This window comes from Pteropus vampyrus, unplaced genomic scaffold, assembly GCF_000151845.1.
Source record: "Pteropus vampyrus isolate Shadow unplaced genomic scaffold, Pvam_2.0 Scaffold8, whole genome shotgun sequence".
Classification (NCBI taxonomy): domain Eukaryota; kingdom Metazoa; phylum Chordata; class Mammalia; order Chiroptera; family Pteropodidae; genus Pteropus; species Pteropus vampyrus.
Window position 1 is genome coordinate 16,587,514 of NW_011888789.1, and position 15,407 is coordinate 16,602,920.

Here is a 15,407-nt window from a genome sequence, read left to right on the forward strand (position 1 = left end):
TGTAGTGAGCATGCTCTTAAAAACTCCTGAGGTGACCGATAGAAATGCAAATAAAAAGCCATACAAATATATTGGGAAGCTGGAATAGAGTGGTTAAGTTTGCCAAATCCTCATGTCTCATAGCAGAAAAATCAATAGAGAATTTTACAACCTATTAATATGGCACCTCGTTTAGGGATATGATGAAAATTAACAACTGAGAGAAACAGCTCAAATATTAAAGTGTTTTCTTTTGGGAAATGGGATTGGAGGAGTTGGGAAGAAGTGAATCAAAGAGGCTAATTGTGTGGATAGATCACTTTAATAATTTTGAAATATTTAAATCACATTGCATTTCCAGTATAGATTCTTCAGTAATTTTACCCGCCTGAGATTTGTTTCTAATTTGAAATATTGAAATGTTCATTGCTTTTTAAGGATGTGAGAACTATATTTGGTTCATATTTTCAATCTTATTTTCAATACTCTGGAATATTGGGTAGCATCTTGAGAAGGTTAGGGAGGTTCACTCACTTTAGAGGGGCTTACACACTTACCTGTCAACAAAGGTTTTGAAAATTTAGTCCCACATGTCAAACTTGAGAGAGTAGATGCTATTCTGAGTCACACACACTGAAAATAGTTTATAATGACAATGCAGGCAGAATTCTTTGCTATTGTGTAACATTGGGAACAGTGACACTATAATTAAGAGATAATAAAAGTGGAATCGTCTTTTTTTTTTTTTTTTTTCCCCAGAAGACAGTTGTTACAGAAAGACTTTAAGTGGAGGCAAAGCAAAGTAATTATTTTAAAACCAGGCTAAGGCCCCGCCTCCTTTCCACTTTGTGTTCTGCGGCAGCGGAGTCTGTAATGAAGCAGTTTGAGCTGCTCACACAAAGTCGAAGAGCATCGCCGACTGGGCAGCCCTTTGAGTCTCGAGTAGTCATTTACTCCTGGCAGTCTAGTTTTGGTGACATTTTACCTGTTTTTCATGAGGAATGCCTCTTCGCAATTCTACATTTAGAATAAAAGAATAAGTTTTAGGTTTTTAAGTTTCATTTTAGTGGCTCATGTCTTTAAAGTAAAATCCACCCTTTCCTGCAGTGGATTGACGTTGGCTAAACAAGGCCACCCACCATTCTCCTCAGAAGCCGTACTTTTGACAAAGACCTGTGGAATAGAAGCTTCAATCTTAAGCAGCCAAAAAATCTGCATTCAGAACCTATGACATACTTCTTTCTGAAAGAGAAATGCACAGTTTTCACTGCATCTGATTATTCTGTTCGTACTATTGACTCGTTCTGTTTACATTTTCAGTTTAGTTAACATTTAGGAGAAAGAAGAAAATCATGATGTCTCTGTTATGGTTATTTAATGCAGTGTTTCAAATCCTCCAATAATCTGATGAAAATCTGAAATTAAAAATACAATACTGGTTTTCTAAAGTAAATGATTACAGTGATAGAAATTTACATACAAAAATTTTACCACTGGATAGTACCGACTGAAGAATTTGAGCTTTAAAACTAGATAGATCCTTGATTCATTTTAAAAGCACTTTTAAGCACCAGCTGTGTGCCAAGACATTCGCTCTCAATAGGGAATAAAGGGAGGGAGAGGATATACCTAAGTAGGCATCATGCAACTTAGAGCTGGATCAGAAAAGGAAATCCATAAAATCTTTGGACACAAAGATTATGATAAATTTATTCCAGTGAGGGAATAGGAGGACATCAAAGCCTTAAGGTGAGAACTATCAAATGAGGCTGATATATATATCAGCCTCATATATATATGAGGCTGAGGTATATATCACAGTGACACATAGACAGAACCTATTTGGTATTTTAGCTACGGAATATCCTCATCATCGTTGTCATCATAATCTTGGAAACAGCTTGATGGCCAATAAAAGATTTGCTTAGTAAAATATGGTAAAGCAATACAGTAGTATTCTTTGCATTCATTTTTAAAATGACATATGACATATGATATATGTAAGTAGAAGTGTTTAAAAGAAACAAATGTAATATCCCAATTGTGTGGCAAATGTGTGCATAGTAAAATGATTGGTACATATACCAAAATGTTATCGGTGGTCATCTCTGGTGGTTAGACTGGTGATTTTATATCTTTCCCTGTGTGGTTTCTCTGTTATTTTTCCTTATTTTTTATTTACTTTTTTTATTTTTGCCATTGACATTGGACAAATATAACTTATGTTATCAGGGAAAATCAATATTTTGTGTTAAACATTTGTTAATACACGGAATATTTTAAAGTCTTGATGAAATATAATTATGCCTAAAAATGTAGAAAAATGTTTCCAAATAATGACAAATGGGAAACAGTATAACACATGTTTATTACAGCATGATTACCAATAAAATAATGACTTAGGGCAAGATAGATTGGTATTTTTCCTCTCTTTTAAAAATTCACTTAATGGCCGTTGTGTTGCTGTTCTTACCGTAAATAAATTGGGGAAGGGGGAAAAATTGAGATGGTGGGGAAACGTGGTTTCTTGTTGTTTTAGCAGCACTTAGTAATTTATGTAAAGGCTGCTTATCGCGATACTCCTAGGAATGGACCCCTGTTTCTCCTTGTACAGAAGGGTGGGAAGCACAGTAGAGCATCAGAAGTCTAAATAAGTAGAAGAAGTTCGACCTGAGTAGGAAAAGCTGAGCTAAACGTACAGTGGCATGACTTCAGATGCAGCCCATGGCAGTGGACTGTTTTCTGGCACTGGCGCATGGGCAGCCTTGTGGTGAAGAACCACATTTCAGGAGGATCTGGCAGTCGCTCCCAAAGCTCTTAAGTTTGGAGAAAAGCAGTTAAACTGCTATCACATTTCCAAGAGAACAGATTCTGTCTGGAGGCTGCTCATTCTTTCCCCTAGTAATTATTGATCTGCAGTAGCTTTTGCCCAGGAGCATTTTAAAGGTCCCCATGGACCTTGGGCTGTTTTATAATCACAGTAGCTTATTTGAATTGCTAGTTGCTGAAGTGCGCACTCAGCAGGGTCTTTGACTCTGACCACGTTTGTTAGCCAGAAGGTGCTTGTGAAACTGAAGAAATCTGATTTGGTGTCACTTGATAAGCCTATTTATCTGATTCGGCAGTTACCTGTGCTTCTCAGATAGATTGTAATTTTATTTTAGCACTTTGCTTTGTTTTATAATGAGCTCTAAAAATTATTCCAGAAATTATGAAAAAACCTTAGTAGGCTTGATTTTCTTGGAATTCAGTTTATAACTTTCACTTATAATGAAGTTATTGAACTTCAGTAACATATTGCCATGTCCAGTTTTTTAAGATGGTTATTAAAAACAGCAAGTTCTCCAGCATCTTCCTTCAGTTTATAAGAATTATGAGCATGGTGACTATAGTTGACAATATTGTATTGCATACTTGGAAGTTGTTAAGAGAGTAGATCTTAAAAGTCCTTATCACAAGAAAAAAAAAATTTACAAAGTTGTATGTTGACAGGTGTTAACTAGACTTATTGTGGTAATATTTCACAAAATATACAAATATCCAATCATGTCGTATACCTGAAACGAACATAATGTTATATGTCACATACCTCAATTTAAAAAAATGATGAGATCGTGTTCATTTCCTAGAATTTTGAAATTCTTTACCACAGAAGTTTGTTCTTTATTAACTCTTGAAAACCTATAGTAATTTGTCAAGTTACATTTGTTCCTTATGAGCCTTGGTCTTTATTGATACCTTATTTTCATATCCAACATTATCTTGTTGAAATAATCTGTACCAAAATTTTAAACTGCCTCCTCTTTTTAAGCATCCTGAGTTTTCTAATGTGTTTCACCTGAATGATAAAGAAAACTGTTTTTTTAAATCTCTCCAGTGTTGAGTCACATTGTTTACATCCCTGTTTAGGATATCTGATATTTTATTCTCTTTGTGTGTGTATATTCTTAATCTGCTCTCTGGACACAGCAACAAATCAAATAAAGTACTTACTTGGAGGTTCCGTTCTAATGTAGTGGGGAGCTGAATGCCAACTATGTGGTGTGAAGTGATCCAGAGAGCGAACAAAAACGCAGTGAGGAGAGAAGGGAGTGGGCAGGTGCTGTGTTGCGTAGAGTGATTCAGGAGCCCTCTGGATGAGGTGACGTTTGAGCGGAGACCTAGTTGAAGTGAAGGGTCAAGTCATGGTGATATTTAGAGAAGGAACATTCTAACCAGAGAGAATGTGAGGTATAGTTAATTTGTCAGAATTCTAAAAAAAGTATATAATTGTAGCACTTCTGTTTTTCCTGAAAAAATAATTATATATTCAGAGTCATTTTTGTGTTTTTTCCTGTACCCTTAGCTTATGATGATATGGTCTTGTTATGTTCTGCACTCTTTTCCATCCTGAGCACAAGTCATTTAAAATTCTTCCTGTGCTTTTAGTAATGGCCACCAGTGAATCCATCTCCTAGCCAAGTAGAAAAAGATATTTGTAAGTTAAGTTTGTACATTTTTAGGTTGTTTAAGTGAAAAGTTCTCCATCAGCTTTTGTCCCTTCTTCCATCATTTATATTTATTGTTTACACTTATGATTGATCTCTCCACTATTAAGACACAGGACCTGGGACAAAATAGAAACAATAGATATGTTAACAAATGTGTTGCACTCTACCCTCTCTTAAAGGTAACAGATGTACCTCCTTTCTGTTAAAAATTCATCAATAATGTCGGGGATATTTCTACTCAAAATATTGACATTAACAAAGAAAAAATTACGAATACATGAATGAAATTTTAAAAGTAAGTCTTTGTATTTTAGCATGCAAATTGGATGCATTTTCTTTTAGCAGGTAGTATCCTTAACTTTAAAAATATACTTTTAAAGGATTCACATATATTAACTCATCTAATTTTCAGAACTATCCTGTGAAGTAGATACCGTTTTATTTCTATTTTACAGAGAAAGGAAGTGAAGCACGGAGAGGCTGAATGACTTGCTTGCCAAGGTCATTCAGGTGAAACCAGAATTTCAAACCAGATGCTCTCTATAAAAAATACTAGGTTGACTTCTGTCCAGAGGTCATCTTAATAAAGCATGGTAGTAATTAGCAATGTTATGAGACTTCCATAATTAGAATCCACATTTTGATTCAATGTCTTAGTCCAAATAATATTGTAGAGTAGTTGGAGGTCAAAAGAAAACCATTTTTTTTTTTCCTTCAAAGTCCTGCTAAAAATGAAATCCTTATTTAAAATCTTTGACTTCCAAATTTTACTTAGTAGAATTAATAACTTCCTCTTCTCTTTACCTACTTGAAATCTCAATGTGATCTCTTTATTAGTGCCATGCTACCATGTGGTTTATACAACTTATCATATTGAGATGAGTTGCATTGTTAATGTAACTGCCTCTATATGAGAACTCTTTAGGAGTAGAGTCTGTGTTCTAATAATCGTTATGTGATAAACATTGCAACAACATTGTAAAGTAATTACGGTACATTTTAAAAATTTAGAGCCAGAGACGTCAGGTGACTTGTCTAAAATCAGAGAAATAGTAGATATCACAGTGTGAATTAAATCCATTTCCCAGTACAGAGTACTTTCTGCCATTCTAGAAAGATTGATTTAGGGAAAGAGTCTTGACTTCTTAAAGGAATAGAACCATTTCCAGAGTGAATATCACCCTTCCAGGGGACATCTTAGGTAGACTATTCTTCCAATTCTCTTTTGTTTCATGTTCTGTTCTCTATTAGTAATATAAATCTATTCCTGTCATATAAAATGAAGAAATCTTTTTCTGGGAGAAACAGTAGGTATATGTTATACTTCTGGTTCTTTTAAGGCTGCCCCAGTTTTTCTTTTTATAAAATAGAATTGACTACATGTAATAGTTCCCAATCTTAGGGAGTAACTGATTTTCCAAAAATGTATAAATTGCCTTACATGTTTCAAGCTAAGTTATTTAGAAATATAAGATAGTAATAGTACTATTTTATTTCTACCACTCTGTTATAAACTTGGTGGTAATTAATACTACCACTTGCTTAATGTCATGTGACTCATTTCCCAAAGATAACTTCTGTTATGCACAGCTTGGATTCCATTGCTTCCTGCGAGTCATCTGAAAGTGTCTGAGTTATTCTATTAATTAAGATTTACTAGTATTTCATGGTGGTGCCTGAGGATATTTTATGAAAGAAAGTCAAGAATAAATAAACAAGGATCACCCTTAACCTCACTTAATGATTTGTAGGGCCATCATCTATGAATCTACCTAAATCTTTAGCAAACCAGTCTCAGAAAACAAATTCCTCCTGCCCGAGTTGTACCTTCACCTCCTCAGTGATGTAGAACTGAAGTGCTTCCTACCAAGGCAGGAAGAATCTCACCCAGATTTTGGATATTGTTACGAGGGTAAGATAGCAACTTTCAAAATGTCTTGTGCAGGTCATCGTTAGCAGGTCTGATTTGGTCCATGGTGTCTTATTAAAACTGTTTTAATTCATTGTCGACATTTTAAAACATAAAATATTTCACATAAACATCCTTTTCTTTTTTTAACCTCTCCTGAATACTCAGGATGGTTTCGTTTTATTTCCTAGTGTGGCCATCCACCAAGACTGAGGAGCAACTTGTTCTTTAGATACGGACGTGCACTCTCCAGTCCAGAAATGGCTAATCATTTATTATAGTATCACGTCAGTGTTAAGCATTTTCATCTTGGTTCCCACAGGCATTTCATGTAACACCGGATATGTTGTGTTTAATACTGTTCTTACAAGACCACTCATTACACATGGGATGAAATAACTGCCTAAATTTTCTGCATCAGATACTATTGAACATTTAGTTCATCATGTTCTATATTTATGATTCTAAGCTCACCGAGCAGTCTGGGGGTTCTCATGGAAAGTTATCTATGGGTGAATATGCAATATATGAACAATACTAGATTTGAACTTCAGTTCTTTTACTCCCTGACCTCAAGTCCTATATATATTTAAGTTTACTAATCATTAATATGGGCTTAATAAGTGTAGCTGGTTATAAAGCTGTTTTGAATGTTCAATGAAGTAATGCATATAAAAAATAAAAAATGTCTTGTGCCTTCTATAATCTAATATAGACATGTCCCAATTATACTAGTCCAGAAGAACTTTTGCTGAGCACGTCTCTATTTCCAAGTTCAGCAAAGTATTGGATTCATTTTGGAATTCTCTCCTTGGTATTTTATTAATGTCTTTCTCCATTAATATGAGGAAATGAAGGTATTTTGCAAAGAACTATCGCATCCTCACATTTCCCCTATTTTCTAGCCTCCCAGGGCCTGCATGGTTAATCTTCAAGCAATGCGGGACTCAAGAATCCTTTCACATTAGTGCGGACGTGGCTTACTGACTTTCTCTACTCTTTGTGGGGGAAATGTTATTTTTGTCATTTTACTGGGGCAGGAGAAGAATGTTTTTCATCCAACAGACAGGAAAGCTTTTTATATTAAAAGAAAAAATAAACAATGTACATACTATGTCTTTTCTATGCATATTAAGTCTGATATTAAACTTGAAGAAAAGGAAAAAGTAGATGATCAGGAAACCCAGAGTGAGGAGTGGTCAAAAACAGGATGAGATTTTCATGTAGGAAAAAAGTTATCTTCCCCTTGAATAAAATAGATAAATTGGAACAGTAAGATCTTAAACACAATCTGTTTCCATTTCAGTTAAGAAGAAATTAAAATTGGAAGTACAGTATGCAAATATAAACTTTTGCCAGAAGCTTAAACCTTTGGTGGATTTAAAATACTAAATAACTTTATTTCTGCTAGATAGTCATTGTTACTATTTACTGAATACTTTGTTGCTCAGTAATATTTTCTACCTTCCTCTTGATGAAAGAAGCGTGACAACCTGTACTGTCATTCCCAGTTATGCATTTAGCTGTTTTGCAAAGATCAGCAGTAATAATTGAAGCCAAAATAATATTGTTCATTCTACTTTACATTGTCAAAAAGATTTCTTCAAATGTATAATAAAAATAGATGAGAAAATGAATAAGAACTGGTTTGTAATATTGAAGATTTACTACTTCCTGTACTATCACCCATCTTTGGAACAACTGCCAATTGTGTGTGTGAGTGTGTGATGTAGAATAACAATTACAGGAGACTTTCGCCTTTTTTTTTCTTATTTTAACCTACAATGGTTAACGAACAGTCCCCCAGCCAAGGCTGATAGGGGGTGTGTACTGGTTCAGTTGTACAGACTGTTTACCATGGATATCTCTTCAATCCTGATTGGGCGGTGTTTGTTGTGATAGGTCAGGGTCCATCCTGAATCAGCTCTTAAATAATTTAAATATCACCCCTATACCTCAGAGTTAACCAAGACATCGTAGCCTGAGTCTGGTTTAACTGGTCTCTCCCTGTGTCAGGAATACGGTAATTCCCTCTCTACCCTTCTCGAGTTCTTATGGCTAGACTAATTAGAAAACTGACACAAGACCAAATTAACGGGAAGGGAAAAAAACAGAAGTTAATATGTGCACACAGGAGATCATAAAGGATGCCCTTAGAAATAGTGAACCAGCCAGCTTTTTATACTTTTTAGACAATAAATTTATGAAGTGACAGGACATAGACACTTAGGTTTAGGCGCTCATTAGTGAGGAATCTAAAAGTCTTGACTTGGGTAGTAAATTAATAAAGGAGTGACAAGGTTTGTTATGTAAGCTTTTTAACCCCGAATTCCATAGCTCTAGTGATCAGGTGTTTCTCTCAGCCCTACTGGAGCAGGGAGGGCACCTGTCACAGGGGAGGTTAATTTACTGCGTTCAAGAAGACAAGAAAAGGTCAACGTGCCCTTTATCAAGGTGCTGTTTATCAAGTCATGTTAAATCAAAGTAATCAATATGCCATTGTGGGATATTTTGAGGAAGCCTGCCCTGGGCCCCAACACCTACAAAGTAAAAATGGCCAGTGCCACGGGGAACCAAATGCTGTAGATTAGGTGGGGTCTTAAGATTCCATGTCTATAAAATGGGGCTTATAATAGTGGCTCCCTCATAGAGTTGTGGGCTTTTAATATGCATCAAGTTTGGAGCAGTGCTTAAAACAGTATGTGTTCAGTAAATGTTAGCTGCTGCTATCACGATTGCTGTAATTATTATTGCTCTTCACATTATTACTCAGCAGAAATGTTGGGCGGGTAGCATCTGAGAGGGCAGGCAGACACAGGGGTTGCGCCTTGGTTCTGAAATCCATAGTTGTGAGCAGGGATACATTTGAAGGTCCTGGAGTTCGGTGAGATTAAAGAACATACCTGACTCGCATTCCCCTCCTGGTTCATGTTCTCCTTTCCCTGCCCCTACATCCACCTCGCAGGAGTAGCAAACCTGACTGTTGCAAAAGATTGTTACCTGGACAGTTTTTCCTTCTTAATATACCCTTTGAACATACTTCCTTATCTGAATTGCCCTGTACGGTAGCTTTGAAATATTTAGATGGGTAGCCTTCTCGAAGAAGTAGCTTACTCTACCTCTCAGAGCTGCAAATGCAATTAATAATGGAGACATTAGTGTGAAATAGAGGCAATAATATATAACCAAAAGGGCTGTTTGGCTCAAATAGAATGTATGTTTATAAAGCTAGCCCGATGCCCAGAGCACTGTAATATATGTGCTCAGTTAACATAACTGTCATCTCCTTTCCTTCTATTTATCTTAATTTATTTTGTACCTCTATCTGTATTTTGGCCTTACTCTTTCATCTGGGCAATTATAACAACCTCCTTACTGGTGTTCCTTTTTCTAATTTCTCATTCTGTCCTCAGCCCCTATCTCCTATATCCTACCCCAAATAAATTATCACTAGATTACAAGTTTTTAAAATATTTTTTTAAAAAGGAAGTAAAAAGAGCCTGAGAGTCTATTTTTGGCAATATGATGGCCTACAAATTTTGAAACTCTTCTATTATAATAAAACATTTTAAAATGATAAAGTATTTTCACATTTGAGGAGGCAAGCTAACCCTGGGGCTACTTAAACCCTCAAGGCATCTCTGGATATGGGTGCCCATAGAGGAGTATTGGAGTTAGAATTACACAGCTTTTGGCACAGAAGGACAAAAGATGGAGAATATGAAGGAGCAATTAAGACACTTGTGGGATGGAGCAAGAAGTTAAAGGGTGTCGGAGGTTACAACAGTGGAGAAAATGGAGGAGAGACAATATTCGAAGATATAATGACTACAGGTATTTGGAAAAGATATACAGGAAGCCTAAAGAAAACCAAGCTGGATAAATTTAAAGAAAATTATACTTATACATAACATTTAGACTCAAGATAGACATTCTAACAACAGGAGCCAAAAGATAGTGAAATATCTTCATAAGAAAAAGTAATTGTCAACTTAGAATTTTTAATGAGATGACATTTTTATATAAACAAAAATGGAAAAGGATTTACCATTAAAAGACCCTCTCTAAAGGAACTTCTAAGTATAGATTTCAAAAAGTAGTTGAAAATCTTAGGTACAGAAAGCAGTAATGAATAAAAGTAACAGTAAGCATGAGGGTAAATCTAAACAAACAATGGTAGTTTATAGAAAGATAATGATGTCTATTTCAGTAGCACTAAAGAAAAACTAAAGTAGTAGATGCCGTTATATAAGGTTGGAGGCAGGTGATTAAAATTAAAGTATTCCAAGATCTTGTATTTTGAAGAAGAAGGCAATTGATTATCATCTTAAAAATGGCCATAAAATAGGATCGTTTGGTGAAGCTCAGTAAACACCTATTCACAATAGACACCTAGATTTGTTAAAATGCACCTTACCTACCAACCTCCTTATAATTAAAGCCTTTAAATAGGATACATTTGTTTTCCAATTAATAATCTCTCTCATTTCTCCCATCACATTCATTATGTAACTACAATTACAACTCTTTCCCCAATTATATATACTTAGTATGTGCTATGAAATCAGTTTTAACTCATTCTTCAGTCATCATCATGAGAAACAACGCCCCTCATTCACTGATGTCTAGATCGTGTGTTTCACACAAGAAGCCTCACCAACGGTGCAAAAGCCTTAGAAGCACTATGTGTGTGGCTTTAAAATCAGAATGGTTGAGCCTGCCTCTAGAGAGCCTTCCCTGCCTGCACAGTGGTCCCTTTCTTCCCTGAATTCTACTCGTTTGTGCCCACACCAGCTCATCTGTAAAAATGGAGTTGATAATAGTACCTTATTTTTAGAACGATGGTATGAGTTAAAGGGGTTAATACATGTAAAATCATTTGGAGCAGTGCTTTTATTGCATACTACGTAGTTACTGTTGAGCTTTTGATTCTAAGTGATCTTGTTAGGAGACTTGATTGCTACATTTAAGTCTAAAACAACTAGATTATAATTGACGGAAAACAAGGCTATGTTTTACACTACGTTGGGAGATGGAAAAGTAGAGAATGCAATACAAGATTAATGCTCACTGATTTACAGCATTAGTCACCCACAGGTGACTTAATATCACATTTCAGTTGGAGAGATGTTTGAGATCTGTTTCTAGTTAGCTTAGTGTGGTAATAAGAAAGAGCTGTTCAAAATTTTTGTGAACATGTACATGGATTCACAGGAGATTTCTCCTTGAAAAGTGGAAAAAATAGATTTGTAGATTGTGGAACTAAAGGAATCTCAAGATGAAACTAAACTAGTTTTACGGCTTTGGGGAAAGCCTTTAAAATCCAGGACCTATGTTCCTCCTATTGAAAACAGAAGGGTTTTTTTTTTTTTTCTAAATTCCTTTCCAGCATCAGCCAGTGTTTTGCCTTAAGTTACATGAATCATCTGCATTTTAAAATGAAGCAGCCAAAATCCTGAGAAACTAAGGGACTGTTTCAGGAGTCCTCCAGTTAAGGGTTGGTGGATAAGAGGAGAGGTTTAAGGCAAAGTCCAGAAACCAGCTGGTCCGCTTTCCAGTCAGGCTCCCCCACCACGTCATGCCACCTCTGGTCCCACTCTGCAACAGCCTGTCACTTCTGTGTTCTGTGCTCGCATCGACCGTATCAGCATTTGACATCTACCGAACAATAGCCAATATTTGTTTTTTATGTATATGTAATGATCTGTGGTTCTATTTATAGTAGTCACTTTTTTCCCCTTTATAAAAGAGATTGTAGTGTACTTTTTTTATTTGTCATTTTTCAGTGACAGTTGACATTCAGTATTATTTTATATTAGTTTCAGGTGTATAGCATAGTGGTTAGACATTTATATAATTTATGAAATTATTCCCTCTGATAAGTCTAGTATCCACCTGGCACCACACATAGTTATGACAATATTATTGACTGTATTCCCTATGCTGCACTTTACATCCCCATGACTATTTTGCAACTACCAATTTGTACTTCTTAATTCCTTCACCTTTCTCATTCAGCCCCCCGACCCCTGTCATCTGTCAACCATCAGTTTGTGTATCTGAGTCTATTTCTGTTTTGTTTATTTTGTTCTTCAGATTCCACATACAAGTGAAATCATACGGTATTTGTCTTTCTCTGTCTGACTTTTTTCACCTAGCACAACACCCTCTAGGTCCATCCATGTTGTCTCAAATGGTAAGATTTCATTCTTTTTTATGGCCAAGTGATATTTTCATTGTATTACATCTTCTTTATCTCATCATCTATTGATGGGCATATCATGGCTATTATATCTTGGCCGTTATATCTTGGCTATTATAAATAATGCTGCAGTGAACATAGGGGTGTTTTGGATTTCTTCAGATAAATATCCAGAAGTAGAATTGCTGGGTCTTCAGGTAGTTCTATTTTTAATTTTTTGAGAAACCTCCATACTGTTTTCCATAGTGGCTGCATCAATTTGCAATCCCACCAACAGCGTAGGAGGGTTTCCTTTTCTCCACATCCTCGCCAACACTTGTTTGTCAATGGTATACTTTTTTTTTGTAATTTATTTTCAAGTACACACTTTTAAACCTTACATAGTAGAAACAGATGGGATAATTTTTAAAATTTCCCCTGGAAATCTACAGAGTGGATGTTTTGAGTCCTTTTTTGCCAGGTGGATATCTCAGTATGGTGTTGGCAGGAGCACCCATGTTCTGTAAACAGAAATTCACCCAATTTCCAAGTCTAAGGATTCTTGAGTCTTCAGTCAAAGGAGACTTAAAGGATTTAAATCTAAGAATAATGTACTTCCTAATTTAATCATGTATCCAAGTTAAAGACAGCCTAAAGGCCACCAAATAATTGATAAAGGAATAAAAATAAATAGCCCTCCCTACCTATTTGGGTAGACAAGTTTAGAAAAATGGCATTCAGGTAATAACGTTTTCCAGTTACAGCTTTATTTTATTAAGATTAAGAACAAATAGTAAACTTTTGATAATTTGTGCTTTAGCTTTAGGGCAATCTGTAAAAGTTTATATAATTCAATATATAGTCAATATATAGAAATTCTTGTAGTCAAGGAAAGCAGAAACAAAAGGAATGTAAGAACTTCTGAAAGAAAATTTATTTGCAGAATTTTTGTGAGGGTGCCTAATGTCTGCCTTGCACTGTGCCAGGTTCTGTGAATTCTAAAGATGGATACTTTCTCTTAGGTCATTCACAATCTACTAAAAGAGAAACACAAAAAGATAATGTTACAATGCAGCAGGTTCTGCAGCAGAGGTGTCACAGGTTGTCACAGGAGTAATAATAACTAAAGTTATAATCTGGTTGGTGGGTGTGTGGGAGAAATGCCAAGAGGACTTCTTTTATATTAAGACCTTTTTCTTATGATTCCTAGAAACTTTGGTGAAGCCGTAGAGGCTCTGGTACATGAGCCTTTCATACTTTTCTCTTCCATTAATATGTACTTCCAATATGCCTCTCTTGTTTTCCCAGTCTTTCAGTCATCTTTACTAGAGGGCAGACTGTAGATCCATGCTATCCGAATTCAGATTCTTCCTCCTCTTCCTATTTGACCATGAGAGATTACTTCTCTGTTTCAGTTTCGTAAAAAGCGAGAGTAATAGTACCTACATCTCAGAATTATTGTGATGATTAAATGAGATAATACATGGAAAACATTTTTAGAATACTGGCTATTATACAGTAAAGCTCAAGAAAATTTTAGTTTTCATAATTACAAGTTTTGGTAGCTAAGAAACCAGGAACATTAAAACACAGTCTCCATGTTGACCATTTAGGTTCTCTTTCTAAAATGCTCATTTCTGTCAAATAAAATTTTCCATATTTTTTTTCCTTTCTAGCTCCAAGAGGCAAGCGAGGATGGAAAACCTTTTATGCTGTACTAAAGGGAACAGTCCTTTACTTGCAAAAGGTAAAAATAAAAAATAAAGCCCTCAAAACTTTATGCAATGATAGACCAGTTACCCAAAAAATATTCACTTTATACAAAGAAGCCACATAAAACACCCAAAAGACTGTTTAATTAACATCTAAATTCTTTTTTGGATTTGTTTTGTTCCTGGTAAGATAATTATTTTGGAAATTATGCATATAACATGTATAATATTTTTATATATGTGTATGTGTTATGATGAGAGGAAACAGATGAGCCGTGTTCTAATTATGTTCAATTAGAAATGTTTAATATAAGTTAAATTATACTTCATAAGGTCTGTGCAGGTACAGAACTATGGCAGCACTTGTTTCAATGGGTATTTATACTGTAAATTAGTTACATCTTTTATTTATTTTTAACAATATGTCTTTATTTAGTTATCTTCATTTAGATCCTCCCTAAGTCTACAAATATAGCATACCAAAATTTATGAGATACAGCAAAAGCAGTACTAAGAGGGAAGTTTATAATAATAAAGACATACAATAAAAAAAAAAGAAAATATCAAATAAACAACCTAACTTTATACCCCAAGGAACTAGAAGAAGAACAAACAAATCCCCAAGTCAGTAGAAGAAAAGAAACATTAAGATTAGAGCAGAAATAGATGAAATAGAAACCATAAAAACAACAGGAAAAAAAATATCAGTGAAACTAAGAATTGATGTTTTGAAAAGATCCATTAAATTGACAAACCTTTAGTTAGACTACTTAGAAAAAAAGACTCAAATAAGTCAGAAATAAAAAAAAAGAGATGTTACAACTGATGCCACAGAAATTAAAAGTATTCTAAGAAACTACACCAACAAATTAGACAACATAAAAGAAATGGATAAATCCCTAAAAAATACAATCTATTAAGACTGAATCATGAATGAATAGAAAATCAGAACAGAGCTGTAACTAGTAAGGAGATTGTCAGTAATCAACAATTCACCCATAAATCCTGCCAGACTTTTAAATCTGAATTAATGCTAATCCTTCTCAAATTCTTCTAAAAAATCGAAGGTGAGAGGGAACACTTCTAAACGCATTTTATAAGGCCATCATTACCCTGATACCAACACCAGAAAGAAA

At 35.0% G+C, this 15,407-nt stretch overlaps 1 protein-coding gene across 2 annotated transcripts in view; it reads left to right on the plus strand.

Annotated features, from left to right (window-relative positions):
* PSD3 (pleckstrin and Sec7 domain containing 3) overlaps positions 1 to 15,407 on the plus strand; it is a 407,146-nt gene that overhangs the window by 313,643 nt on the left and 78,096 nt on the right. For both annotated transcript variants that reach the window (XM_011373110.2, XM_011373102.2), the window contains exon 12: positions 14,236 to 14,306. In XM_011373110.2, coding sequence (XP_011371412.1) covers positions 14,236 to 14,306 — 71 coding nt within the window. The remainder of the gene's footprint in view (positions 1 to 14,235; positions 14,307 to 15,407) is intronic.